Source organism: Physeter macrocephalus, chromosome 14 (assembly GCF_002837175.3).
Source record: "Physeter macrocephalus isolate SW-GA chromosome 14, ASM283717v5, whole genome shotgun sequence".
NCBI classification, from domain to species: Eukaryota; Metazoa; Chordata; class Mammalia; order Artiodactyla; family Physeteridae; genus Physeter; species Physeter macrocephalus.
In genome coordinates this window covers 52244044-52270103 of record NC_041227.1, presented here as the reverse complement: position 1 = coordinate 52270103, position 26060 = coordinate 52244044, and the positions used below count along the sequence as shown (strand labels likewise).

The window sequence follows — 26060 nt, the reverse complement described above, 5'->3', positions numbered from 1 at the left end:
GAAGGAAGGAGATGAACCAGGGAGTCTGCCACAAAGCCCACATCCCTACACACCATCCTGTTCGACTGCTTTTTCCTCTCTAAACCACAACGCTTCAACTAGATATTGTAGGTGAAATGCCTTACACATGGCCTAGTACATAGTAAATGCCTGAAAACAAGCAGCTGCTGTTGTTCTTATTGTAACTAAATGCGAAAAGCCCCGTAGGCATTTTCTTCCAAGAAAATGACGGAAGTATGAATTTATGACTCCGTCTGTTCAGAGGACAGATTCGTCGCCCCTTTTAGACCCCGACAAAGCCCCTGCATGGTCAGTCAACACCAGTTCCTGAATCAAGCTGCTCATGGGAAACCCGGGATTGCTAGTGAGGCATGTAGTTCACTGGGCTCTGCTCCCTGCCTTCTGATATAGATGATCTGAGGTTCAGAGTGGACACCTGCACTGTTAATGAACTTGCCCAGGCTCTGACCAGTAGCAGGACAGGCAAACACCCAGGTTTGCAGGAAGTCCTCCAAGCAAATCAGAGCTGCGTTTTTCCCCAAAGGCTTCTCCCACAAGCTGCCCCGTGCCAGTCGGCTGTCCTGTGCTCACACATCCTCCCTGCCACTGGGCACTGACAGATGAGAGCTATTCTTAATATTTAACATTTATTAAGCGCCCACAGCGTGCCAGGAGCTGCATGGAACAGGGGTGTGGGTGGTCCCAAAGAGTCTGTCCCCAGAAGGCTGTGGCCATATAGAGGAGAGAGGACAGTCCTCTCTTTTCCCCTTCAAAGCTCCCCCTCCCTCTCCTCTCACCCAGCCCCAGTTCCAGTCCCAGATGTCCTGCCAGAGCAAGTGGACAGAGATTTGGGCCAGGATTCAACAGGACTGAGACCCATACATCCTCCTGCATGTGTGTCTAGTAGCCCCATGTCCCCAGGCTATGGACTTAGAAAGTCAGAGGGGATGTAGATTTCATGCCACCCAAGGCCCTGGGCTCAGGCTGTCAAACCCCAGGGTGGTATATCCCTGATTGCACCCTACTCTATTCAGCTGCACCAAAAACGTGTGTCCCTGGTTAACAGGAATCTCCGTGGGGAGCAGGAGGAGAGAGCTGCACACGTGCCCACCCACCTCCAAACCGCGAGCATCTTCATATGAAACAGAAACTGCAGCAACCAGGATAGGATGAGAAAACCATGACAACGGCGATGTCGGCCAACCGCTGTGGAGTTCCTACAATGAGCAGGTGCTGCTCTGGCTGCTTGACATCATCACATCAAATCCTCTGGGCTCCCTTTCAAAGGGGGTGTGATAATTCCTGCTGTCAAGTTGAGACATTGGGAGCTCAGAGACGCCAAGCCTGTATGACACAGGGGCCTAGGGGCTGCTCAGGTGGAGCCCTTGGCATTATGTCATCGCAGCTGGACTGCAGAGGCCCTGGGGATGGTCACTTTGGAGGTCTTTTATTCCTGACGTCGACTTTGGGAGGCAGAGCACATGGGATGTTACTTCCCATTTTATAGGTGAGACAGTGGAGGCTCCGAGAGGTCACGCAACTTTCCCAAAGTTCCCAAGAGAAGGTCATGGCCAGACTCGGCTTCCCCTGTTCTAAATCCCATGCTCTCAATTCTCTGGTCTAAATCCTTAACTGTGCTGCCTCATGAAACGAGAAGAAATAGCTCTTCGGAGAGTAGTTTGTGAGAACACTGTGGAATGCACAAGCTGGCTGCCTCTGTCACCAAATCTTCCCCACGTCTGGGAGCCAATGCAGATTAGAGAGTGGAAGGAAAGGTAACAGCTGAGGGAGGCCACCTTCACCCACGGCAGCGGTGCGCTGGACTCCACTGTGTTACTGAGCCAGATGCAAGGTAGGACGGGGCAGAGCTGGCCGCTGCTTCAGACACAGATTTCTTGCCATCATTCTTCCCGGCAAAAACACAAACAAACAAACAAAAAACACTATTTGTCCCCTGGAACATACCAGAAGCCCTGTCATTTGGGAAAGACAGAGAACCTGACTATAGCACATCATCTTCCTGGGACTGTAGAGAAACCCATCTTGACTGTCTGAGCCACTGAAAGTGGTAAAGATCTCGTATTGGGTGGGGTGAGCGGGGCTGAGAGTCTATAGAGTTATACCTTCAAGCAGTTGTGCTTCACTTCTGACTCCACAACTGACACTGTGAACATCGAAGCTACCTCTGAGGACAGAGACTGGGTCCTAGTCATCTCAGGGTCTCCAGAGCTTAGACGAGATCGCAGCATGGAACCCATGATCCACAAATCATTACTGCCATGAATGAATGGATGAAAGAATTTCATGGTGCCTCTGCCTCCTGCTTTTATAAGCCTGAAGAGGGACTTCCCTGGTAGTGCAGTGGTTAAGAATCCACCTGCCAGTGCAGGGGTCACAGGTTCGAGCCCTGGTCCGGGAAGATCCCACATGCCGCGGGGCAACTAAGCCCGTGTGCCACAACTCCTGAGCCCATGTGCCTAAAGCCCATGCTCCGCAACAAGAGAAGCCACCACAATGAAAAGCCCGTGCACTGCAATGAAGAGTAGCCCCCGCTCACCGCAACTAGAGAAAGCCCACGCACAGCAACGAAGACCCAATGCAGCCATAAATAAATAAACAAACAAACAAACAAACAAAGAAATAAATAAATATGTTGACTGGCATCAAAAAAAAAAAAGCCTGAAGAACTCAAGCTAGAAATTGGGCTTTGAAATTTATCCCAATAAATTAGGAATTTGGGAGTGACATACACACACTACTACATATAAAACAGATAAGCAAGCACCAACTGTATAGCACAGGGAACTATACTCAGTATTTTGTATTCACCTATATGGGAAAAGAATTTGAAAAAGTATATATATTATATATAATATATATATACGCACATATTTGTTTAACTGAGTCACTTTGCTGTATACCTGAAACTAACACAACATTGTAAATCAACTATACTTCAATAAAATAAATATATAAATGATTTTTTAAAATTTTTTTTAAAAAAGAAAGAAATTGGGTTTTTGCAGACAACTATGGTCCCAGTTGCCCAGAGGAAAAGACCCACAGAATACTGAGTTCATTGCTCTGGACACCATTTAGGGTTCAGCAGTTAATCAAGTGGATGAGCTGGCGGCTTGTACGCCGGTGGGATGCATGTGTGATGGGTCTATCTTTAGACGAGAGAGAAACATATATAGGGGTGAGATCTCCATCCTAAGTCAGCTGGGGAAAGCATTTACCCAAAACAACCTTTAAAAGACAGGGAGGGGGCTCTGCTTCACCATCAAAGGCTCAGATGGCCGAACACCAAAGCAGCAAAGCAGAGTGTGAAATCTGCAAGTCTTTCCAGCCCCGCTTGCCCCATGCCAACGTATTATAAAAAGCATACTTGCTGATATAGCATGCCTTTAAAATGATCAGAATGACAGATGGCTGCGGCAGGAACACATCCTTTTTATAGGACTGCTATTAATCAGAAGAGATTGACAGCATCCCTTTAATCTTTTAATTAAAAAAAAAAGTGCATCTCTATACAACTGAAGGGGGCAAGTTGCTGGCATTTCCGAGTGCTTTGAGACACTCGGAATAATGTGGAAGGTCCACATTATTTCAAACTTAATAACTGGAGGGCTTTAGTTTCCCTTTATTTATAGATTTATTGATGTAGGTCTTGCTAATATAAAAAGAAGGTATGGGGTGGCATGATGTGAGAAACCCCATCTTGCCTCAGTTATGGTGTTACCGGTTGTCCCTGTCAGGCTGTCTTGACTTCCCTAGATCGTGGTGTTCTCATCTGTTAAAGAGTGGGGACGTCCCAAGCATACTGTGGTCGGAGACATTCCTGTAATTACTTTAGGTGGGAAGATACTGCTTAAAATTGCCATATCTGCCTTTGATTCATCTGATCAGGAATGAAGAAGCAAGATGCACTAGATGATAGTCAATGCCTGGTGAATACAATCACTGGCAAAAAAGCAATTGGATAAGTAACATTAGAAACTCACCAATTTCTTCCCTGGGGAGGGTAGGTGCAAGGTTTGGGGGAGAAAAACCATGTTTGGATGTTTGTAATAGCTTCGATTATTGAGAAAATTGTCATAGCTCTCGAGTAGTTGAGAACTTGTATTTTTTGTCTGTTTAGCACTGTAACTGGATAACAGGACTCTGACTACTCTTTTACCCGCAGGCAGCCCACACAGCTCAGCTGGGCCTGACCCCACCCTCCAGCTTGACTCAAGGCAGTCAAGATGATTGACTTGGGGATGGGTGTGGCCTACAAGATAAGCCAAGCAGACTGCTACCTGGAATTTTTGCAGTTGGCGAAGAGGCTTGCTAAGATGTGTTGGGGTGTAAGCCTGGAGTTTCTGGGGACCATCTTTGCCACCGGTTGGACATGGTGTGTTTGTGAACAAAGATCAAGTAGAGATAACCACTATGGAGTCATGGGGAGACATGACTTGGGGTGTTGAAGCCTTTGAATGCAACTGTGCCTGAAATTGGACATTTTCTTTTTCTCCTCTAAACCAATATGAATTAGATTTTTGTTACTTGAAGATAAAAGAGGTCTTCTGGTGTATATATATATATATATATATATATATATATATATATATATATACACCAGACCTTTCCCATATATTAGGATATAGGCTTCAAGTTGACAAGGATCTTGTATGTTTTTTATTCTGCCTCATCACCTACCCCTAGTTCACAGCCTGGCACACAGTAGGTGCTCAATAAATAATTGCTGAATGAAGAGATGAATCACATGTAAAGCTCACAAGCACTCTGCACGACAGGTATTCCTGTTTTCATTTTGTAGCTGAGAAAACAGTCTTGGAGAGGTTAATTGACAAGCCCAAGGCCACACGCTTAGTAAATGCCAGAGCCAATACATCAACTCGGACCTGTATGACTCCAAATTCTCTTTGCCACCTCCCTGGCTCTTTAATTTAGTCTGCCGTTGACATGGCCTCTTTGGCAGTACAGAAAAGTCACTTAGTGACTAAGATGGAGCAGCCGCAAAGTAAATGACACCACCAGCACTCATATCAGGCGTGCATTCTGATTTCTTTCCCAATCGGCAGATATTCCAAACATGTAGATAACATTGCAGGGCAACAATACCAAGATTGAAAATGGCTCCACTAGCCACAGAGCAAACCAAGTTTATTTCTTTCAAGTTTACCCCAAAGACCTGCATGTTCCCTACACATTTCTCCACCTTTCTGTAGGGACGATTACTCTTGGTCCTTTGTTAAAACCAGCAGTTTGATAATTCTTGGTGACACTACATATATGTATGCAGATCTCTCATTAAATATATCGCCAGATTCGACGATGCTGATTTCTGTTTCAAAATCCAGAATGCAAGGTTTGCCTATACCATTGCTATCCACGTCAGGGAGGCATTAATCAGCACTTCTCTGCTACCATCTAGTTCTGTAGGGTATAAGTTGGAAAAGACAGCCTTCAGAGAGCTTACTGTCTCAGAGAGAAAGGATGGCAAACAACGATCAGGACTCAAATGCAGGGAATTCGACATTCAACTGCTGGATTCACAGAAGGGTATTACAGGGCCCATTCCTATGTGGACACACAGAGATTCAGGGCTTAGGAATTCCACTTCGGAGATTCCTCCCAGGTCCTTTGGAGCCATGTCTTTTGACTTTTGAGACCTATGTTTAAGTAATGTCAAATCCCACAGTGCCAATGAGTTGGCGAAGAGACTGCAGCTCTATCTTGATGTGTCAGGCCAACATCGTGAGTTCATCCAAGCTCTCCGCTCTGCTAGGAAGGGCTTTCTCCTCTGCTTGCCCAGTGAATGTCTGCTGATGCTCTACAGCCCGACTCAAATGCCACCTTTCCCCTCTGAACCACCCTCTTCACTACTCCAAGAGGCATCCACCTACTCCCTCCCCTGTGTTTTCATGTGCACTCCCATGGATACACCTCAACAGTGGATCAGTGGTTGAGAGGGAAGGCTCCAGCCCACCAGACCTGGTCTACATCTCAGCTCTGTCACTGACAATCCCTGTGACCTTGGGCAAGTTTCCTTTCTCTAAATGTCAGTTTCAGGTCCTCCATATGCAAAAAGGGTATCATAATACATAACTGTGATTTCTTATCAGAGACCCTTGGGATCACCGCTATCTTGAAATTCAGATTTTGGGGGATTTCCTTTTCCAGAAAGGGATTTCATCAGACACAGATTATGTAACATTCTCAGCAGGGTCTGGGACAGCACTCTGAAATCAAACACGTAAATATTCCCATAGCAAAATATATGAATATTCACAGTAAGTCGGATAAAGAGAGTCTATAAATAGCCACACATCATTTCAGGTCAAGTTTTCTTCCAAAATGCATTTTGGTGCCAAACTCCCCCCACAAAAACCTGATTTTCAGAGCTTTTTGGAATTTACAATTACAGGTAAGGGTTGGTAGAACAACAGTACCCAACTTTAGGGTTACAGTAGCCCCCCGTTAGCTGTGGTTTCGCTTTCCCAGGTTTACCTGAGGTCAACCACAGCCTGAAAATATTACATGGAAAATTCCAGAAGTAAACAATTCATACGTTTTAAATTGTGTGCCGTTCTGAGTGGTGCTGTGCCATCCTGTCTTGTCCTGTCCCATCCTGTCCTGTCCAGGATGTGGATCATCCCTTTGTCCAGCGGATCCCACCCGTTAGTCGCTTAGTAACCGCCTCGGCTATCAGATCATCTATCGTGCTATCATGGTGCTCGTGTGCAACTGACCCTTATTTTACTTAATAATGGCCCCAAAGTACAAGAGTTAGTGATGCTGGCAGTTCAGATGGACAAAGAAAAGCCGTCAAGTGCTTCCTTTAAATGAAAAGGTGAAAATTCACGACTTAATAAGGAAAGAAACAAAACTGTATGCTGAGATCGCTAAGATCTAGGGTAAGAACCAATCTTCTCCGTGACATTTCAAAGAAAGAAAGAGAAATGTGTGTAGTTTTGCTGTCTCACCTCAAACTGCAAAAGTTACGGCCACAGTGCGTGAGGAGGGATTAGTTAAGATGGAAGAGGCAGTATTGGGGAGGGCATATTCACATAACTTTTACTGTACTACATTGTTATAATAGTTCTATTTTATTATTAGTTATTGTTAGTCTCTTACTGAGCCTAATTTACAAATTATACTTTATCATAGGTATGTGTGTGTATAGGAAAAAAAACACAATATATCTAGGGTCCAGTACTATCTACCATCTCAGGCATCCACTGGGGTCTTGGGCCATATCCCCCTCACATAAGGGGGGACTACGGTACTGTTAGAATAAATTGAGATAATATATCTAAGTATTTAACACAGTGCCTGGCACATAGGGAGTACTCAATAATGATCACCTATCATGCTTTCCTGCTGTTTTTACTGTAGTATTAGATTTACAGCAGTATTACTGTAGTAATAGTTTATCTCATGCTCTCTTCCACTGGGCTGTGAACCCACCGGTCAGTAGCTAGAACTGCCACCTTTGTTTTCCAGGTGCCTAGAACAGTGCCCGATATGGAATATGTGGGCAGCGACTGAATAACTAAAATAACAAATGCATGGTGAGGTGGACGTGGCTGTGTTTACACTGCCCTCCATCGAGGAAAACAGTCTCCTGACCTGACCTGTAATACCCGGATGAGATGAGAATGATTTGTCCCAGTGGGGAGAATGATCTAGCCATGATGGTCAAAGGGTATATCTGTCGGACAAATATCTAGAGTGAGGGGCTCAAGTCTGAACTTGAACCCAGAGCCAAGGGCTTATTAGACCCAAACGCCAACCAGACTAATCAGTTACAAAGCTCTTGTTTGGATGATATCGTCTGACACTGGGTGGGCATGGTCCACGGCTGGGGTAAGTCCTGCTGGCAGCTCCTTGGACTCAAGAGAGACTGACAATCAACTTGTCAAATTTCCTTTGTCTTCAGGTCAGATAACTCATTGGTCATTCAAGGTCTTGCTGGAAATTGAGAAGCAGTAAAGAGGTTCAACGGGAAGACACATTGGTTCTTCTTATCCAGAGATACCGAGATTACGGTCTACACCAAGGGTAAAGGAGCAGCGGTGATATACTGCACTTGGTAATATTGCTCTTTTCCTCTTCTGCTTCTCACTCCCCATGAAACTGTCCAAACTGCTTCAGCTCAATCCTCCACAGTCACTCTGGAATTCTTTACGTGGCTAAAAGGAAAAACTATCCTCCTTGCTATCTATTCAACAAGTTCAGACATCAAAAGACGGGTTCCAGAGATTCAATATGGTAAAGATTCTAGTTTTCCTAGGGGATGGCAGGTGAGGTCAGTGGTCACTATTGAATCTACTCTTGGGACAAAAAACCCTATTGAGTAACGTCCCCAGAATTATTATGAAACATCTTCGCTCACTGCCTTTGCAGGATAAGGTGATGCTCTCCTAAAAGCCTCTTATGATGTCTGATCAATTATTGTTTTGTTCTTTTTCACTGAGCAGACAAAAACAGGGCAATAAAAAGTGGCACTTGAAAGGATTATGTGAAGGAAGTTCCTACGCCATAGACTCACTGGCTCTTCGGGTTGGAAAGACCTTGAGAGGAATCTAAAATTCTGATACGGCAACGCTGCCAAGTGGCCCCTACAGCTGTTTGCATATCTCCAGTCACAGGGAACTTACTACCGAGGATGGAGTACACACTTTATTTTGGATCCTTTGACTGTCTGGTTGATCACATTATGAAGGTGTGGGTGGCACCTTAATTGCCTCTAGGAAAGCCCTTGCATCTCGAAGAGCTGGGAAGAAACGCACAAGATCAACAAATTGGTCAGCAAGCTGATATAGTCTGCAGGGACGCAGGGCAGCTGGCATCAGAAGCATCAGCTGAAAGGGGTGTGTGTGTGTGTGTGTGTGTGTGTGTGTGTGTGTGTGTTTTTCTCCCGTGTGTGTGTGTGTGTGAGAGAGAGAGAGACAGTTTTTCTCCCGTGTGTGTGTGTGTGTGTGTGTGTGTGTGTGTGTGTGTGTGTGTGAGAGAGAGAGAGAGAGAGAGAGAGAGAGAGAGAGAGAGAGAGTTTTTCTCCCTTTGAGTTGCCTTTCCTCTGCTTGGAAATGTTGCTGCAATGGAGTGTTTGAGTTTCCAGTTGATGCCACTGGATAAATAACACAGGCTGTCTCAGAACACCGGAAATAAGGCCAGTTTCTCCCTGCCCAGAGCATTTCAGTGTGATCCATGGTGGGTGGGAGAGGAAGAAGACGAACGATGTCACAGCAGCTGGGCTAAGGCCCCCCGCTGCACTGCTTTCCTGACTTAAGGGCAACTAGTTACCAGAGGTGTCACCTGGAAAAACAAAGTATGATCCGGCGAAGATTTGCAAGTAAAATCACTTGTTCCTTCCCCAAATAACTGGACATGTTTGTCAAACACTCTGCAAAGGAGGAAGAAATTGGGCCCCCAACTTCTCAGCTCGCCCGGGTGTCTTCTCATCTATCACTGGGGTAATACGTCCAGAGTGGCATTTTGTAATGACGGCAACATTCCAGCGAATCGATAGTTATTTAATTCCCAACAAGCTCTCGAGTCCATTAAGCCTGATTACATTCACCCATTTCAGTGGGTGCCGTTATTTTTCCTACACCGGCACTTAATCTATAACAGGAACTTATGAGAACTTTCTAAAGCAATTTCAGCATCAATCAGCATAGAGTGAAGGGCACGATTTGCTTGTAATTATTTATCAGACAGGGTGGCAAGAGAGTCTGACAAAACTCCAATGACTAAACTTCACCCCAAATTTCCAATGCAAGCAAAGGCCTTCCAGACTGCCACTGAGTTCTACTTCAGACCTCGTGTGGGCCACACTGGCCTGCTTATGCCCGGAAAGATGGAATAATTTCCGTGTTGTTAAGGACCATTCTCCAAGCAGTCTGTTATTTCTCACAATAATATAGGAGCCTCCAAAATGAGTAAGGACCATAAATCTGGGATGGTAGAACGTTTTGCTTGACTACTTGGAATCACTCCTGAAAGGCTCAAATCACCAAGGGTCTTACAGTTTATAAGAGGCAACAACAACATTCGGCATAGGAGAAAAAGGGGTTTGACCAGAGCCCTGCCCAGAAATTTTAATTAATGAGCTAGGGTGTTGCAGAATTTTAAACTATTGTGGAGGGAGAAGCACAAGGCCGAAGGGAAAAGGACATCCTAACTAACTACGTGCGGTTTTCCTTTCCTGTAGAAACGAGATACAGAATTTATTACAAAGAGATTGTTGTTCTCAAACAAACAAACCACAGTGGAAAACATCCGGGTTTCCTATGATGTTTAGGCTCTGTCACTAGTTAGCCTTCCACAGAGAAATTCAGACACACATCCAGAAGCCGACACTTGCTTAAGAAGTCACGCTTACGATGAGGAAAAAAAAAAGGCCCCAGATATCTTATTTGATGATTCTCCTGACACAAAATTAATAGCCTCAAGAGTAATACCAACACACATTTCAATCCTTCACTTTCTTGTCATTATTAAGATGTAAACAACTGGTAAGGGATTCCTAGGATAATCTCTGAACTTCATAATTAACCATCAGTAGAGTGTTCCTTTTTGCCTCCATGCCACCACTCTACCCAGGTTTGGGGGGTGCAGGGGGAGCCTCTATGAAAATAGACAATCCACGGGAAGGGGAAGCTAAGGATTAATGCATATTTCACGCTCCTTCTATTTCCTGGGTGAAAGCGCTTAACCAACTCACCTCATGATCAGGTACTCTGCCTCATGATCTGCTCTGGGAGACTGAGTCCCTCAGAAAGCTGGGAGGCAGAGCAAATCCTTTGCCCCGTGGTCAACCTCCCGAAGCAAAGGCATGAATGTTAAACAGCAGCCGGATCAATACAAGCAAATATAGCTCAACTACACCATTTATTCAGCCATGAGAGATGTCAATAGCCAGATTAGGGTGATCCATCTTTTTGATTTCCTACTGTCTCTTCCCACTGACTACACGAGAGCTTTTTCCTGTATTAAAAGTGTTTGCTTTCTCAACCATAAAAATTCCAATTATTACTCTGAGTGCTCTGGAGTTAAGTTGCTTGCTGGCAGTGGCCTTGAATTACCTGGATCAGTCCGGGGAAGTAGGGGGCTGCTGGAACAATCATAGGCACGCCATAGGGATGCAGGAGGACTCCTTGAGAAGGCAACATGCTTTACGGGAAGGTAGGATTCCCTCAGAAGCTCAACGCATCAATGGAGAGAGTTAGGGGAAAATCTATAGACCCAACTTCTTCGGAACCACAAAGCTGAGAGCCAGATCGCTGCTGTCAGGAGCCGAGCGCTCATCAATGCGCAGAGGGGAGAGAAAGAAAATCCGGCATCAGCAACTCTTAATGTGAAAGTTTTCTTCCCAGACGACGAAGAGACACAGCAGCTGCAGGGTTGAAGCTACCAAAATGGAAGGTTCTATTTTGGGAACGGCTTGCCTAACATGACTAACCAAATACTCTTCATTAATTTAGTTCTCAGAGAGAGTGAGAGAGACTAAGAGACCGGGAGAGAGCTGGTCAAGCTGGCAGATTTGGGCTCTTCCTAACGAATTTGGGCAAAAGGCAAGGGACGGAGTCTGCGTGGGATGTCTAGAGAGGAAAACTGAGAAATGTAAATTGATATGATTATCGGTTGCCACTTAAAACCTAAGTAGGGGAATGTGGGCAGCCTCTGGTACTGATCGCAAAGAAATGAAGAAGATACTTAGTCGAGTTTGTTATCCTCTGTCTCTCTCTCTCTCTCTCTCTCTCTGGCTTTAGTTTTAAAGGGCGATTTGTGCAAATAATAATACCACCAGCGAATATCTGCAGTGTGTGCTATGCACGCAGGATGAGCTAAATTATTTACATACGTTTTGTAATTTCATTCTCACAACTCTCGCAAGTGGGTACTATTATCAGTTCCTGGTCCACATAGGAAATGAGGTTCACACTAGTTGAACTGCTTGCTCACAGCCCTACACGCGTGAGAGGCAGTGCCAGGCTACAAACACAATTCCTAATCAGCCACGATATCCATCGCAGTAGTATTTCGTTCTGTAAGAGAACTTCATATGCCTTAAAACAATTTTTTTAAACATTTTTTGTCTTTGAGCTTTCAATTGTTATATTTTAATACGCGATCTATTAATAAGAGATGACTCCCTGCTCCCTGAGTTTAAAGGCATAGCAAATGAACATCAAAACTGCAGGTGAAAAACACATTCTAGTATTTGAAATCTTTCTGATGTTTGAAAATATCCGAGCGATTGTCTGGGATACATTACACGGAAATAGATAAACTTCGATGGGATTGCATGCATTGGAATTATGCTGACTTGTGTGTCCTACTTAATAGCTGTGTGTTCTTGAACAAGTTACTCAGCATCTCTGAACCTTAGTTTCTTCGCTTGGAAAACTGAGATAATAATAGATCCTCCTAGGGTTGTGTGACAAGTAAAGTATTTGGTATCCTATCATGATGTGTACAATACAAGATGCGTACAGTATTTGCCACTCTTATCCTGTGTTTCCCGTTCTTCTACTAATACCTGGTATAGGCACATCTTTGACTTCAGATTGAAGGCGCAGAGAGCATTCAAATTGGCACTATTCTAATCTGCATACCAGGAAAGAACGTGGGCATGTTGAGAGTTTCCCAATTTCGAGAGCACAGAGTGAGCCCACTCAGCTTATGCTCAAGGCCCAGGAATCATCGAAAATCACCTTCAAACTGGACACCGGCTTACCACATACCACCTTGAACTTGAAATAGGACACGAGATATGGATTTTGTCGAAACTTGGAGAGCTTCAGACACCGCAAAACATATTCAACTATTGGCTTTTTCTAAATCCAAATGTCAATTCCTCCACTTTTAGATCACCAAGGTGTTTTTACACGACACTAATTTTAGTTGCTTGATTTAGCTGCATAATTACATTTCTAGATAACGACGGTGGACAGCATTTGGCAGAGAATTCAATTATTTAAGGCTGAATTTGGGCCATCTTGACAAGGTTTCTGTGTAATTGATTCTAGTGTATCAAAGGGGCCACCTTGTTACAATTCAGAAAGCTCCAGGAACAGCTGCGAGTTGACCCCTCTTACTTAACAGCCTGATATTTCTAATTTTAGCTTTTGACTCTGACTTTCAACACTGCGCTTCTGAGAAGTTACCAGTGAGGACAGTGGCCTTGCCATGAGACAGCTTCCTGGGAGGGGAGAGCTCTTCCTGACTCTGGTAAGGGGTGGGTCAGATTGTACTATGTCTCTGGTGTTATAAAGTAGAAAGACCACTGGACCAGGAGGCAGGGAACTTAATTCGGTCACGAAGGCCAGAAACGTACACATTTAGACTTTGTTTCCTGAACCTCGTATAGAAGTGACAATACCCACTTACCCTTCACGGAGAGGGCTCCTACGTAAGCTAAAGTGTGGGAGTGTTTTGGAAACTGTAGAGTTACATAAATACAAAAGATTATCCTGTGTATTACTCTACGTGTTGTTTTTTTAAAGAACCTGATGATACATTTCAGAAACATATTATAGGTAGATCTTGGAGATATCGTGGCTGGATGCCAAACCCCTGCGATAAACAGAATATCACAGTAAAGCAAGTCACACGCATCTTTGCTTTCCCAGGGCATATAAAAGTTACGTTTACACTATACTGTAGTCTATTAAGTGTGCAATAGCCTTACGTCTAAAATAGTATATATCTTAGTTTAATAATATTTTATTGCTAAAATGTGCTAAGCATCATCTGAATCTTCAGCGAGTTGTAGTAGTAACATCAAAGATCAGTGATCATAGATACCAACAAATAGGAGAATAATGAAAAAGTTTGAAATAGTGAGAGAATTGCCAAAATATGACATAGATACATGAAGTGAGCAAATGCTGTTTGAAAAGTGGTGCCCATAGACTTGTTTAACACAGGGTTGCCACGAACATTCAATTTGTGAAAAACGCAGTATCTGTGAAGCACAATAAAACGAGGTATGCCTGTACACACAGGACATATAGATGTATACTATATCATTTGCAGAGGACATTTTCTCTTTTCTTTTTAAGAACTCCATGCTACAAAAGCTTTTCTGCTCCTGAGTAATGAGTATCTCTTTTCCTCTCTCTGAAAATAAAGGCTCATTGCTTTGTGACCCTTTTCACTTTGACTTCCAGGAAGCTCAGAGCCCAAAAAGAGGTTCAACTCTGTCCATTTTATTGGCCTTTACTGCCTGCATATTTGTGTTTTCATCTTCCTGTTCTCACCACCTCCAGTCCTGTTATTCACATTTTCTCTGGTTCTGATTTTATATTTAGATATTACTGCCATGTATGATTGTAGTGGTTATACTTGTAAAATGGTATGAACAGAATGTGCCCTTGTTCAAAACCCACCCCCAAAACTTTATGACATTATGAAACATAAAAATAAATAATGGTCACTAAGCAAAACCTCTTTTTTCTAAAGTGGGTTCTGTTTTCCCAAATGGGAAGCATCCAGTATTACTGGACTGTAATTCTTTCCTCTTGGGTCCATTTCCTACACTGAATGTGCAGGTACCACATTCCATGTATCTCTGCTTTCCAGTGGCTCATGGTAAATGGTTAGCTACCCAATGTCTAATGGGTGGTATTAAGCTCATAGTATTTTGCAGGAACTTAAAAAAAATGTAGAATAAAAAAATAAGGTGAAGAACAGGGGAGATAGTTCTGGCAGCAGGTAGAAAACATAGGTAGGTTGCCAAAACGGACTGAATTTAAACCAAGGGCCATGTATCATTATCACTCTGGCCATCACAGGCAGGGGAGGGCAAACATTTTTCTGTAAATGGGCAGATTACAAATATTTTAGGTGCTGTGGACCTTAAACTCTCTGTTGCAACTACTCAAAACTCTGCCGTTTTCATGTGAAAATGTTTACAATAAGTAAATGGACTCTGCAATTTGAATTTCCTATAATTTTCACCTGTCACAAAATATTCTTCTTGTGAGTTTTTCCAACCATTTAAAAGTGTCAAAACCAATCTTAGCTCGAGGGTCGTACAAAAACAGTCAAAGGCCAGGTTTGCCTCTCAGGCTGTGGTTTGCCAACCCTTCATTTAGAGCATATATTTTACAAACCTCTGGAAGTCCGACTTCAATACAATGACAGGTATAGACTCCATTTTTGTTTACTTCTGCTTCTTCACTTGCTTCTGGCTTTCCTGCCACTTCTTTGGTGCCAGTTCTGTCAATTATCCCTGTGTCAGGGATCTCCATCAAGCCTTTTTTTTTCTTAGCCTGACTTTGCTAGTTCAGGCTCATCCATCCTCCCTCCAAAAATTCTCCCGTCTTTCTCCGCCTTCCGTGATGACACCCCCTCCTTAGTTAGTGACCTTCTCTTTTCCCTTCCTGGATTAAAGTGGTTCCTCTCATGCTGTCAGATACTACATCTCCTTCCCCAGATCCTGAGAGCTAACATGAGGATGACTGCACACCAGCAGCCCTTCAGAGCAGCAGCCACCCCAAGTTTAAACACCCATGTACCCGTGTAAGAGAAGGAAAGAGAACAGAAACACAAGTGTTGGCTGGAGAATGGGAAAGGGGAGCATTCAGAGAAGGCTGATTCCTGCCTTATGGATTCTATGGGTCAACAGAGCCAACTGCAGCCTCACGGCCCAAGTCCAGTTCATAGATGAGGATCCTGAGAAAGGAGGAGGAGGAGGAGGATTCGTCTGCATTGTGTAAAAATAAGCTAATATTTTTAAACGGAGGCAGCTCATATAAAATGTAGATCTACAACATCTCTTGAAAGACTGGAAGGTCTAGAAACCTTGGTGCACATTCCCTTGGCCCAACAGTTCCTGAAGCCTGGGCAGGAGCTGCCCCCTCCCCAGATTAGGAGATCTCGTGAGACCATTTCCATCATTCTCTACCTGCTTCTTGAAAAGCAGCCGAATGTCAGTTGCCACTTGTCCACCATTAAAAACAAAACACAAAACAAAACATAACAAAACAAAAAGCAGAAAACTGAGTGTTCCTCTGAAAGCATTAAGCATACTCCTTAGCTTTTGGATATTAACAGTGGTTATCTCCTAATATGAATTTATGCAGATGATCTAATTACCCATACCTCCCCATTTCCAGGTCAAGTTGGGTGACAGAGAATTTCCTATAGTTTTCAAGGCCTTTCACAATATTCCTCAGCTTTTCCAGATTCATCCTCCAATACACACTGTCCTTCCTTCTACAAATCACTCTTCTCTGCAAACCACACTGGCAAGTTGCCTTTGCCAAACACCTTCACGCATCTAAGACTCCTTACAAATTTGCCTGCTATGCAGAACTACCCTTCCTTCCTTCCTTCCTTCCTTCTTTCTTTCCTCCCTCCCTCCCTCCTTCCCTCCCTCTCTTCCTTCCTTCCTTCCTCCCTCCCTTCCTTTCTTCTTTCCTCCCTCCCTCCCTCCCTTCCTTCCAATTCAACATTATTGGCCTAAGTCAAATGCACAAAACCTTCCCCACCACCCCAGGCAGAACTAAATACACTGTCACCTGTGTCCTAAAGTCATGTTAGCATTGTATAATAATAATTCTTTTAAGCGTGATGACTCCTTCTGGAAGGTAGACTGGCTCAAATAAGGAAGCATGCCATTCATTCTTATTCACCCAATGACTAAAATGCTGAGTAGACAAATAAAGTTTCCCCAAATGCTTCTTAAGAGAATGACTGACTGAATGAACGCTTTGGACAAATGCAAGTAAAGCTGCTTTCACATATTGCCTTTGCAAGGGGTCTCCAGACCACTGAGAGCTACAAATTTCCAAGGTCAACTCAAGTGACCTGGGGGCATCTGGGCACAGTAGAAAAAAGCATGAGTTTCATAGTTGGAGAGTCCAGGTTGGGATACTGGCTCTGTCATCCTTTCAAAGATTTGACTGGAATGAAATACTTAGCCCTGAGCCCTGGTCTACTTGGGGGTAAAATGGGACAACACCCGGCCCTTCGCACAGGTACGCTGCTGCCGTGAAATGACAAGGGTGCATATGGGTGTTCCTGGCACTCGGAAAGTTCAAAAAGTGCTGGTTTATTTGATGTTTTCTTCTCTGGCGTGTCTTTCACGTACCCATGTCAGTTGTTTTCTAACCATCCCAATCCTCAGGTCAAGTCTGCCTCCTCAATGCCCCATGTGTACCCCACACTGAGGTCTCTGTAGGAAACTTCATTCTTTCTGTTCCCTCACACGACCCATGAACACCCCCTTCTTCAGCAAGCAGCCACACGTTTGATGCTCCAGGCAGCCTCCCCACCTTCTCTAGCACTCATGACCCCACTTGTCTAAGCCCCCCAAAGCAGTGTTTTGACCTAACATGGTAAAGACCCAGCTAGTAATCACTTCCAGGTATGCTTCTATTTTATTTCCTCCACCTCCTCCTCCATCATTGTTTTCCTGTCTTTCTCATAGGACTGGGCATAGAGTAGATGTTCAGTAGGCACTTGAGAATTACCTTTGGTAGCCACAGGATGATAGGGAGGTTCAGAGAGGTTAAGTGACTTATCTGAGGTTAAACAGCAAAAATAGGTGCTTTCTTAATTAGCAAGAGCCAGTTTTCCCTTCGACACACCCCTAACCTCTGCTAGACCCTGACAAATGACCACTCTAGAGCAACGACTCGAACCAAAATTGATAAACTCCACTCACCACCAGGCATGCATTCAAACCCAATCCAATGCAGGTAAGAACACAGCACGGAAGGGCTTTACCTCAAAAAGAAATGGACCTCAAAGAAAAAGTTCCTAAGATGCTTATGGCCCTGAGGCCGAGGACTGACAGGTGAGTTCCTGGAAGAGGGGAGACTGAAAGTATCATGTTAGTTACCAGGGAGGCAAGACCTTCCATAGGAAAAGCTTCCACAGACTGTGGGTAGATGTACTGGGCCACCAATCAGCTGTTCTCCAAGTTATAGTCACCTCATTTGTAACCTCAGCAAAGGACCAATCCAGCTAGCAAAGTCACATCCTGGGAAGAGAAGACACATCCCCAGCCCATTGGGTTCAGTTAACACGTGTAAATGAGGTGATGCACGGAAAGCTTTTACTCGAGTGATAAGTACCAAGTAAGCATCAGTTCTCACTGTGGCATTACTATAGTATCCTATTGCCCGACCCTTCCACCGGATTCTAGCTGTGCGTTCTGGTGCAAATTATGTAACGTCTCTGTGCCTCAGATGTATTATCTGTAAAATAAGAATATTATTAGTAACCACACCTCATGGGGTGGTCTAGAGATTTAAATAAGAGTCATATACAGGTTGACTAAAAGAGTCACAGACACATTTAGCTGAGGGACTGGCTCTGAGCAGATAGTGGGTGCAGTAGTTGTCATAGTAACAACACATTAACAGCATCTGCTTCCAAGGATCAAACCAGCTCAAATCAGACCTCCCCCAAACCCTTCCTCCCTTCAACTGCTAATTGGTTAAATAAAATAGTTCTTACAGGTGCTACCTGTGATGTGCCTTTTGGTTGTAAGAACCTACCTTCTTCTTCCAGGATGTAAACCAAAAATTCAGACAGAGAGGCTAACGAGCTTGTGGGCGTACCTTCTGTACACGGAAGACACCGTTTTGAAAACAAAATATGAGAACTTCAAACTCAATTGAGGGTTTATGGGGATGGAGAAAGTAGTGCCTCTGAAACAGGAATAACCCAAAGAATCCAGGACACTGGGTCACTCCTACCCAACAGTATCGCGCCCCCCCACCCCAAAAAAAAAGTGGTTATGAAGATGCACGAAGAAAATTCCAGTAGGTCTTGTAAGTGAAGAAGCTGCTGATTATCATTAGAAACTCGAGCCCCCAGAGGTGGAGGCAGCACCAGTGCTCCTCTTGGATCATTAAGCCCTTCTTGACCTGATTCTCCTCTGAAAGCCAGACTGACTGGCTGAATGAGCAAATCTAAGAATATCAACCCTGCACATCCTCTCTGCTGAGATCAACAATGCTTCAGGAACTGACCCCTGACCTGTCTGGGGATGAATGGCAACTGGGTTTGAGAATGTATTGACCTTGCTCCAGGCAAACAAATACTCCCTGGGGACTCTCGGGATGGGGAATGAATAATCAGCCGCTCCCCCAGACTGTGCTCATGCCCTCCCTGCATCTTCTGCCTCGTGTGCTGCAAGCAGGTCCCTGCAGGAGCCGGGTACAGAGCCCACTACAAATAGCACGAGTCTCCAGGACTCAGAACTGGGTCTTTCTGTTCCAACCCCGTGCATGCCCTTTACTCTCTGGGAACGGACTGAACCACCTGAGCTCTACGCACGTCCTTTTCCCTTGAGAGACTAAGAGTCTGGACTGGCCTCTCCCAAAGCTAGCTCTGCATTAAAGATGCCTCAGGAGATGCTTTATTGTAAAGAGAACCGTGTGGCCAAAGAAGTGGGAGAAATTCAGCTTGTTCTCTCTCCCAGTTGGGGGTTCATGGTGCATAGCATAGTAAAGCACCTGAAAAGTCCTGCAAGGGCAAAAAAATAGAAACCTGTTTGACCTTGTTTGAGGCAGACATTCCCAAGATTATCTGACGACTGACTGGCCATCCATCTATCCATCCATCCATCTATCCATCCATTTTGCTGTCTACTTCAATAGCTGGCTATTGAGAATAATAAATTATGTCAGTCCCTATGCAAAGTTCTTCACTGCTTCTCCTAGTTGCCCTCCTCCTACTTCTTCACCTTCATCAGAATCTCTGTGACCATCACCATTATCATCATCACAGTTGCTATGTATTCAATGCTTACTTGGTGCCAGGCCCTGCACTAATTTCATCAGATGCGTTATCTCAGGTGATCCTCTCTAAATTCCTATGTAGTAGATTCTGTTAAACGTATTACATTACAGTCAAGAAAATAGAGCCGCTCAGAGGAAAAGTAAATTGGCCAAGAAAATACAGCCAGTCAATGACAGAGCTGCACCTTGAATGAGCCGGAAGCCCCAGTGCCGAACAACTATGAGAAACCCTGTTTCGGCCTGTGACAACCATGAACACACTCTGAGAAATGCTGCCCTGGACTGAACTCAAGCTGAGTGGATCCCTTATCTCCTTTGCCCTCAATCCCTCACTCAATCTCAAGCACCCTAATTGCCATTAAAGGCAAAGCAAGACAAAACCACAGCCAAGAAAGACAGACGGACAAGACTTGAAGATCTGGAGAGAAGTGCTGGCCTCCACCCTCCACCCGACCCTACCCCACTGAGTCATCAGGAAGCAGAAAAATGCCTCCCAAGGAAGAGGAGGTCCAAGGCAGTGGAACTGGCTGGCACATGGGAACACCAGCAAAGAGTGACCGCGGAAGGAGAAAAAAAAAAAAAAAAAGAGGAGGAGGTGATCCAGGAGAAAAAGCCCTAAAGAGATGACCCTTGACCTTTCTTTGTGATGCTGAAACACCATCTCAACCTCCAGGGCTCCTTGTCTCCTCGGGCTATCTTGTCCTTGGCTCTTTCTCGTCTGAATGCCTCTGCCGGGGGGTGAAGAGATGGTTCTTCACTCTCATTTCTGATGCATGGACCACTCTGAGAATTTTGCCCTCAGCCCAGAAAACTGCACATAACTCACAAAATGTTCCAGATCATTGCAGTGACTTGATGGTCTCTCTGAATTCATCTGTGGACCCTTGAGGGCCCTCTGAACCTCCATCACATTTGGAAGTATGTAGCCAATATATGCTATGCTTTTTCTGAAGGAAAAAGATATGGAGAGAGTCAGAATCCCCTTTAGTCAGTCTCACGGTGACAGCTCGGGTGACCGTTCTCACACGGAATCATGTTGACTGGCACAGTGGATGTATACCTGCCACTCAAAGAACTCTCGCCACAGCTCAGCAGGGCTGAGGGTTTCAAGAAGGCGAGAAGGTCAGACAACTTGGGAAGATGCTGCGGCATCTACATTGTAAAACCAAGGCAGACACTAAGAAATCCAAACGCACATCCTTAGCCTTCTTGTCCAATAATGAACAATCATCCAACAGGGATTGCTTTCTCTCCGCTGAAGCTTTCAGGCCAGGAAACCGAGACTATCAGACCAACGAGCTGGTGTTAGGCATAGAAGGGCATCCACCAAACCCGGCGCTGGGGGAGAATGGAGGTAGGAAATATATGCTTGTGTTTTCAGAGACGATGCAGTCTGGTCTTGTAGCCAAGACAGAGAGAGGAAGGACCCAGGACTAAGCTGTGCAGCTGAGCATCTCAAAGGCTGAGCCAAGGAGCTGACCACTGCAAATGGTTTCTCCACGATGTCATGGCCAGGCAGCTGGTGGCAACAGAGAGCCTCTGACAGGTGGGCTTTTCAACTTCCCAGATTAGCAGCGCCCTTCTGGGACACTCTGGGGACATCAAAACAGGAACCACCCTGAGTGACCTCGTTCCGTTTCTGATTCTACATCTATTTTTAAATATTTTGGGAACAAACCATATATATCTTTTACTATTTGCCAGACACCTTCTAACCCCTTTAAGTATTAACTCATTTAATCTTTTTTTTTTTTTTTTAAGTATAGTTGATTTACAATGTTGTGTTAGTTTCAGGTGTACAGCTTCAGATTCTTTTCCATTACAGGTTATTATGAGACATTGAATACAGTTCCCTGTGCTATATAGTAGATCTATGTTGTTTATTTTATATATAGTAGTGTGTATCTATTAATCCCACACTCCTAATTTATCCCTCTCCCTCCCCTTTTCCCTTTGGTAACCATAAGTTTGTTTTCCATCTCTGTGAGTCTGTTTCTGTTTTGTAAATAAGTTGACCTGTATTATTTCTTTAATTCCACATATGAGTAATATCATACAATATTTGTCTTAATCTGCCTGACTCACTTCACTTAGTAAGTGACTACTCACCTATCACTGGTTGACCCCAAACATCACAGTTTCATGAATCAATAAAGTCCCATATTGCTTAAGCTAGTTTGAGCTGGGTTTCTGTCCCTTGCAACTAAGGGTAGATACACATCCACACATGCATAAAAAAAGTCATAGGAGATACCATTTGCTTATTTGTATCAGCAAACATTTTATAGCACTTTCTAAGTGCCAAACACCATTCTAAGCACTTTAAAAACCTTAATTCATTTAATCTTTTAACAAGTGTCTGATACTGGTGCCCGTAATAGCCCCATTCTACAGATGAGGAAGTGTAACTCAGAGAGCTCACATCATTCATGGCTAGTTAGTTGAGTGAGAGGGCCATAGCCAAAGCCATGCCTGTCTGTTTCCAAAACCTATTTCCTTTCCTCTGTGTGCTTTCCATTACCGACAATGTTGATGTATTTGCTAAGTAAGGCATCCTGGAAATCTACTAAGGAGGCAACACCAGCACTCAGGTACCCACCTTATAACACTTGCCTTCATGCTGAAACCTCTTGCAAGTGAGCCCTAGGAAAAACTGCATGAACAGTGAGCAAGAATTCCAAAATATCCTTCCAGAGAAATCCCACTGCAGCAGAGCCATGACAACAGAGATTGCACCACCTCCAAACTATATTCAGACCCAGACACAGAAACAGCGACCTGAAATCAACCTACTGCCGTCCACATCTTCTTTTTAAATAATGTTTGGCAGAGAGAGCTGTTTGCTCCTTCTGCAAATAAAACTTATCGGGCTGGTGGGTTTTAGGTGCTTATTTTTATGCACACCTACCTACCACAGATCTGAACTCAACAAGTCGGCATTCCATAAAATATTTACTGCGTTCGTTTGCATCTCTCCGCACGATATTGAATAGAGCTCAGTGTGGAAATGCACAGATTCCAGGGTGGTTGTGTATGTTAGGATTACAACCCAGACCTCACTTCCTTGGAGGCTCTGTGGCTGGCCTCAAAGATGAATATTCCTTTTAGGACCAAAATGGAACAAAGGGACAAAAGGGAACTGAAGGATTTAAAATCAGGCTAAAAAAAAGAAAAAAGAAAAGGAACCCTGGCACTGGAGCGGCCTTCCTTAACCGCTTGAAACTTACCAACGATGCCCAACTTTTAGTGTGGTTTATCCCCATATGTTCCCACACTCCCACTGGGACCTAACATTTGCAGGCGCTATTTATCATTCTGGTTAGTGGTGTGCTCATCTGCCTACCACATTAAGCAGCCCTCGTTGTTATTTTTATAGTTACTGGGAGTCTTTTTCATGTTGCACTCCGCCAGAATCCCGGCTCACCACACACCTGTTATACTCAGAACACATGGAGAGAAGGGGGTGCGTCTGGCAGAGAAGGAAAGGGGAAGATGGCCTTCCTGCTCACTATGCAAACCAAAATCAAGAATAAAGAAGCCACTGGGTACCTTTTTTTTAAGGCTGTACTCAGGGCCAGTTTGTTATTTAACAAACACTCCATGCTCATTGAAGAGTTCACTTATTAGAATAAATGCTGTACTGTGTTTTTTGTTTTTTTTTTTTTTTTTTTTTTTTACAAACATGCATTCCTTTTGTCATTGTAGTGACTGACAATGAGTATTATCCTCCCCATTTTACAGATGAGAAAACTGAAACGAAGAAAGGTAACTTGCCAGTGGGCACACAAGATGGCAAGTGGCAGATCTGGACCCAATTTAAACCCAGGTGCTCTGAAGCTACTCTACTGCACTGCATTTTAATCAGCATCACCACCAACAGACCTCCACCACCATCGCTCGTCACCACTACCACAACTATCACCAGCACCTCCACCACCATCAACACAACCACCATCATCACCAATGGCAATTAGCAACCCCCACCCCAGTACACCACCATTATCATCACCATCACTACCTCCACCACTGCTATCACTACCAGCATCAGCATCACTGTCTCTACCACCATTGTCAGTACCAACACTCCCTCCATCACCAGCACCTCCACCACCACTACCAAGAGTAAAAACATTTACTGAGCTTTCATTTGCCAGGGGCTGTGCTGGGTGCTATACAAATAATCTCATGCCATACTCATGACAACCCTATGTTACTGGTCCTGCTACTACCTCTATTTCACAAATGTAGAAACTAAGCTTCAGAGAGGTTAAGAGACATGTCCACTTAGCTGGTCAGAGGTCCATAATCTCCATTATGTTTTTAAGATTCAAAGCCACTTTTGCCTGACGCCGACGGGAACGCATTTAACTCCTGAGCTCCCCTGACTGGAGGTGGGGGATGGAGCACTGCTCCCCAAGACATTTCATCCAACTAGCTCTCCACTCCTCACTCACGATTTCAGAAGTCTGCTGCCAAGATACAAGAGGTCACCCTGCTGACCTGGGTGTCATTTTGTGTGGTAACTCTGCTACCAAACAGTGTGAGAGCCCACCTGCTGAGATTCTGAGCTCTGGCCAATTAGAATCCAGGGAGCTTTGGCTGGAACTGGCTTGTAACTCTCTTCGGTGAAGCCCCATATACTCCAGGGTGGTACCTCCTGAGAAATTCCCGTCGCCACCCAAGCCCTTATTTGCCCCTCTCCAGAATATTACGTGTGTTCTCCTTTGGCTGAACACCTGCAGTGGGGGGTGGAGGAGTGTCACAAAGAAGATCAGGTTTATTTTTCAAAACTTTCACTCCTGTCCGTCTCTGGTGTCAATTTCCAGTGACCGTCCTCTTGCGGCTGAATTATTGCAGTGGCCTCCTACCTGAGCCCCTGCTTTCAATCTTGTCCCCCTCTAATCTGTTCTCCATAGAGCAGCCAAACTGGTCTTTTTAAAGGTTAAATTCAGTCATATTTGCCCCCTGGTTAGAGACCCTCTGTGTTTGTTTGGTTTTTTTTCCTTTTTGTTTCTCTTGGATTAAAATCCAACCTCTATATCAGTGCTTCTAAACCCCTATGGCTTCTGGCCCCTCTCTGCCTCTTTTGCCCTCTCTCACTGACCTCCGGGCTCCCTGGCCTTTTCTCAGCCCCCCTGAGATCACCCAGGCTTGGGACACACACTCTCTGCCTCAGTGTGAATGGTCTCTCCACCCCTACCCCTTTGTCCACCTCCTACTTGATCTCAGCCTCAATGCTCCTTCCCCAGAGAGAACACCCTTCACCTCTGAATCCAACCCCTACTATTTTCTGCGGACCCTTCTTCTTTGCTTTCAGACCATTTATCACCACTTGCAATACAGATATATACGGTGATCACCTAGGTCTCCAACAAACTTGTGAGCTCCATGAAGGAAAAATGAAGTTGGTTTTCCTTGCCTATGTCTCTTTAGGGACTAACCCAATTACTTTTTTTGTGTGTGTGTGTGGTATGCGGGCCTCCCTCTACTGCAGCCTCTCCCGTTGCGGGGCACAGGCTCCGGACGCGCAGGCTCAGCGGCCATGGCCCACGGGCCCAGCCGCTCCGCGGCACATGGGATCCTCCCAGACCGGGGCGCGAACCCGGTTCCCCTGCATCGGCAGGCGGACGCGCAACCACTGCGCCACCAGGGAAGCCCCTAACCCAATTTCTGAGGCAGAACAGAGGCTAAGTAAATATTTGTTGAATGAATGAGCGAGTGAATTAATTATTAACCAGTTACTTAAGTGAGAGAATGAGGTCTGATCCACTCATTATGGGTGTCACACGCTTTGCTGTAGATGACTCAGTAAGTCTCATAAATAGATCATGAAGTATGAGGAACATTTTACAAATGGTTAAGAACATAGCTTTTCTCTTCTCTGAGAGTATCGGGTAAACTTTCAAAAGTCTGTCTCACGTGTCAGCTGATAGTTGTCTTATGTAATATAGTAATTGCTGGCTTGAATTAAAGACATCGTTATTTTGGAGAGTTGTTCTTTTTCTGATATAAAAAGTGAAGGATCCATCCCTTATATTAACACATCATCTTGGCATGCTATGTGATTAAGGAGGAAATGTGATTTTATTTTTTGGGCAATGTATATTTTTCACAAAGCCAAGAAGAGCCCTCAGAATAAAGGGATGTTTATTTGGGTGAATCACCAGCTTTGCACAAATCCCAAGTGCTAATTGCATAATGGGTCTTTACAAAATGCCATAATACGGGTTCGGCCTGTTTCTCTGTTTTCCGTTTGAAAAATAGATTGTTTAATAACCCATC

At 44.5% G+C, this 26060-nt stretch overlaps 1 protein-coding gene across 46 annotated transcripts in view; it reads right to left on the bottom strand.

Annotated features, from left to right (window-relative positions):
* Nucleotides 1-26060, bottom strand: part of RBFOX1 (RNA binding fox-1 homolog 1) — a 395937-nt gene that overhangs the window by 356976 nt on the left and 12901 nt on the right. For 30 of the 46 annotated variants that reach the window (XR_003682855.2, XR_003682859.2, XR_008619184.1 and 27 more), the window contains exon 1: nt 11100-11190. The exons of 8 other annotated variants lie outside the window; for them this stretch is intronic. Coding sequence is in view for 7 of the 38 variants with exons in the window: in XM_028498773.2 (XP_028354574.1) it covers nt 11100-11186 (87 nt within the window). In the remaining 31 variants the exon portion in view is untranslated. Of the gene's footprint in view, nt 1-10738; nt 10842-11099; nt 11571-26060 lie in introns of those variants that run through there. 8 more of the 46 variants (XM_055090220.1, XM_055090213.1, XM_028498784.2 and 5 more) reach the window with 6 other exon arrangements.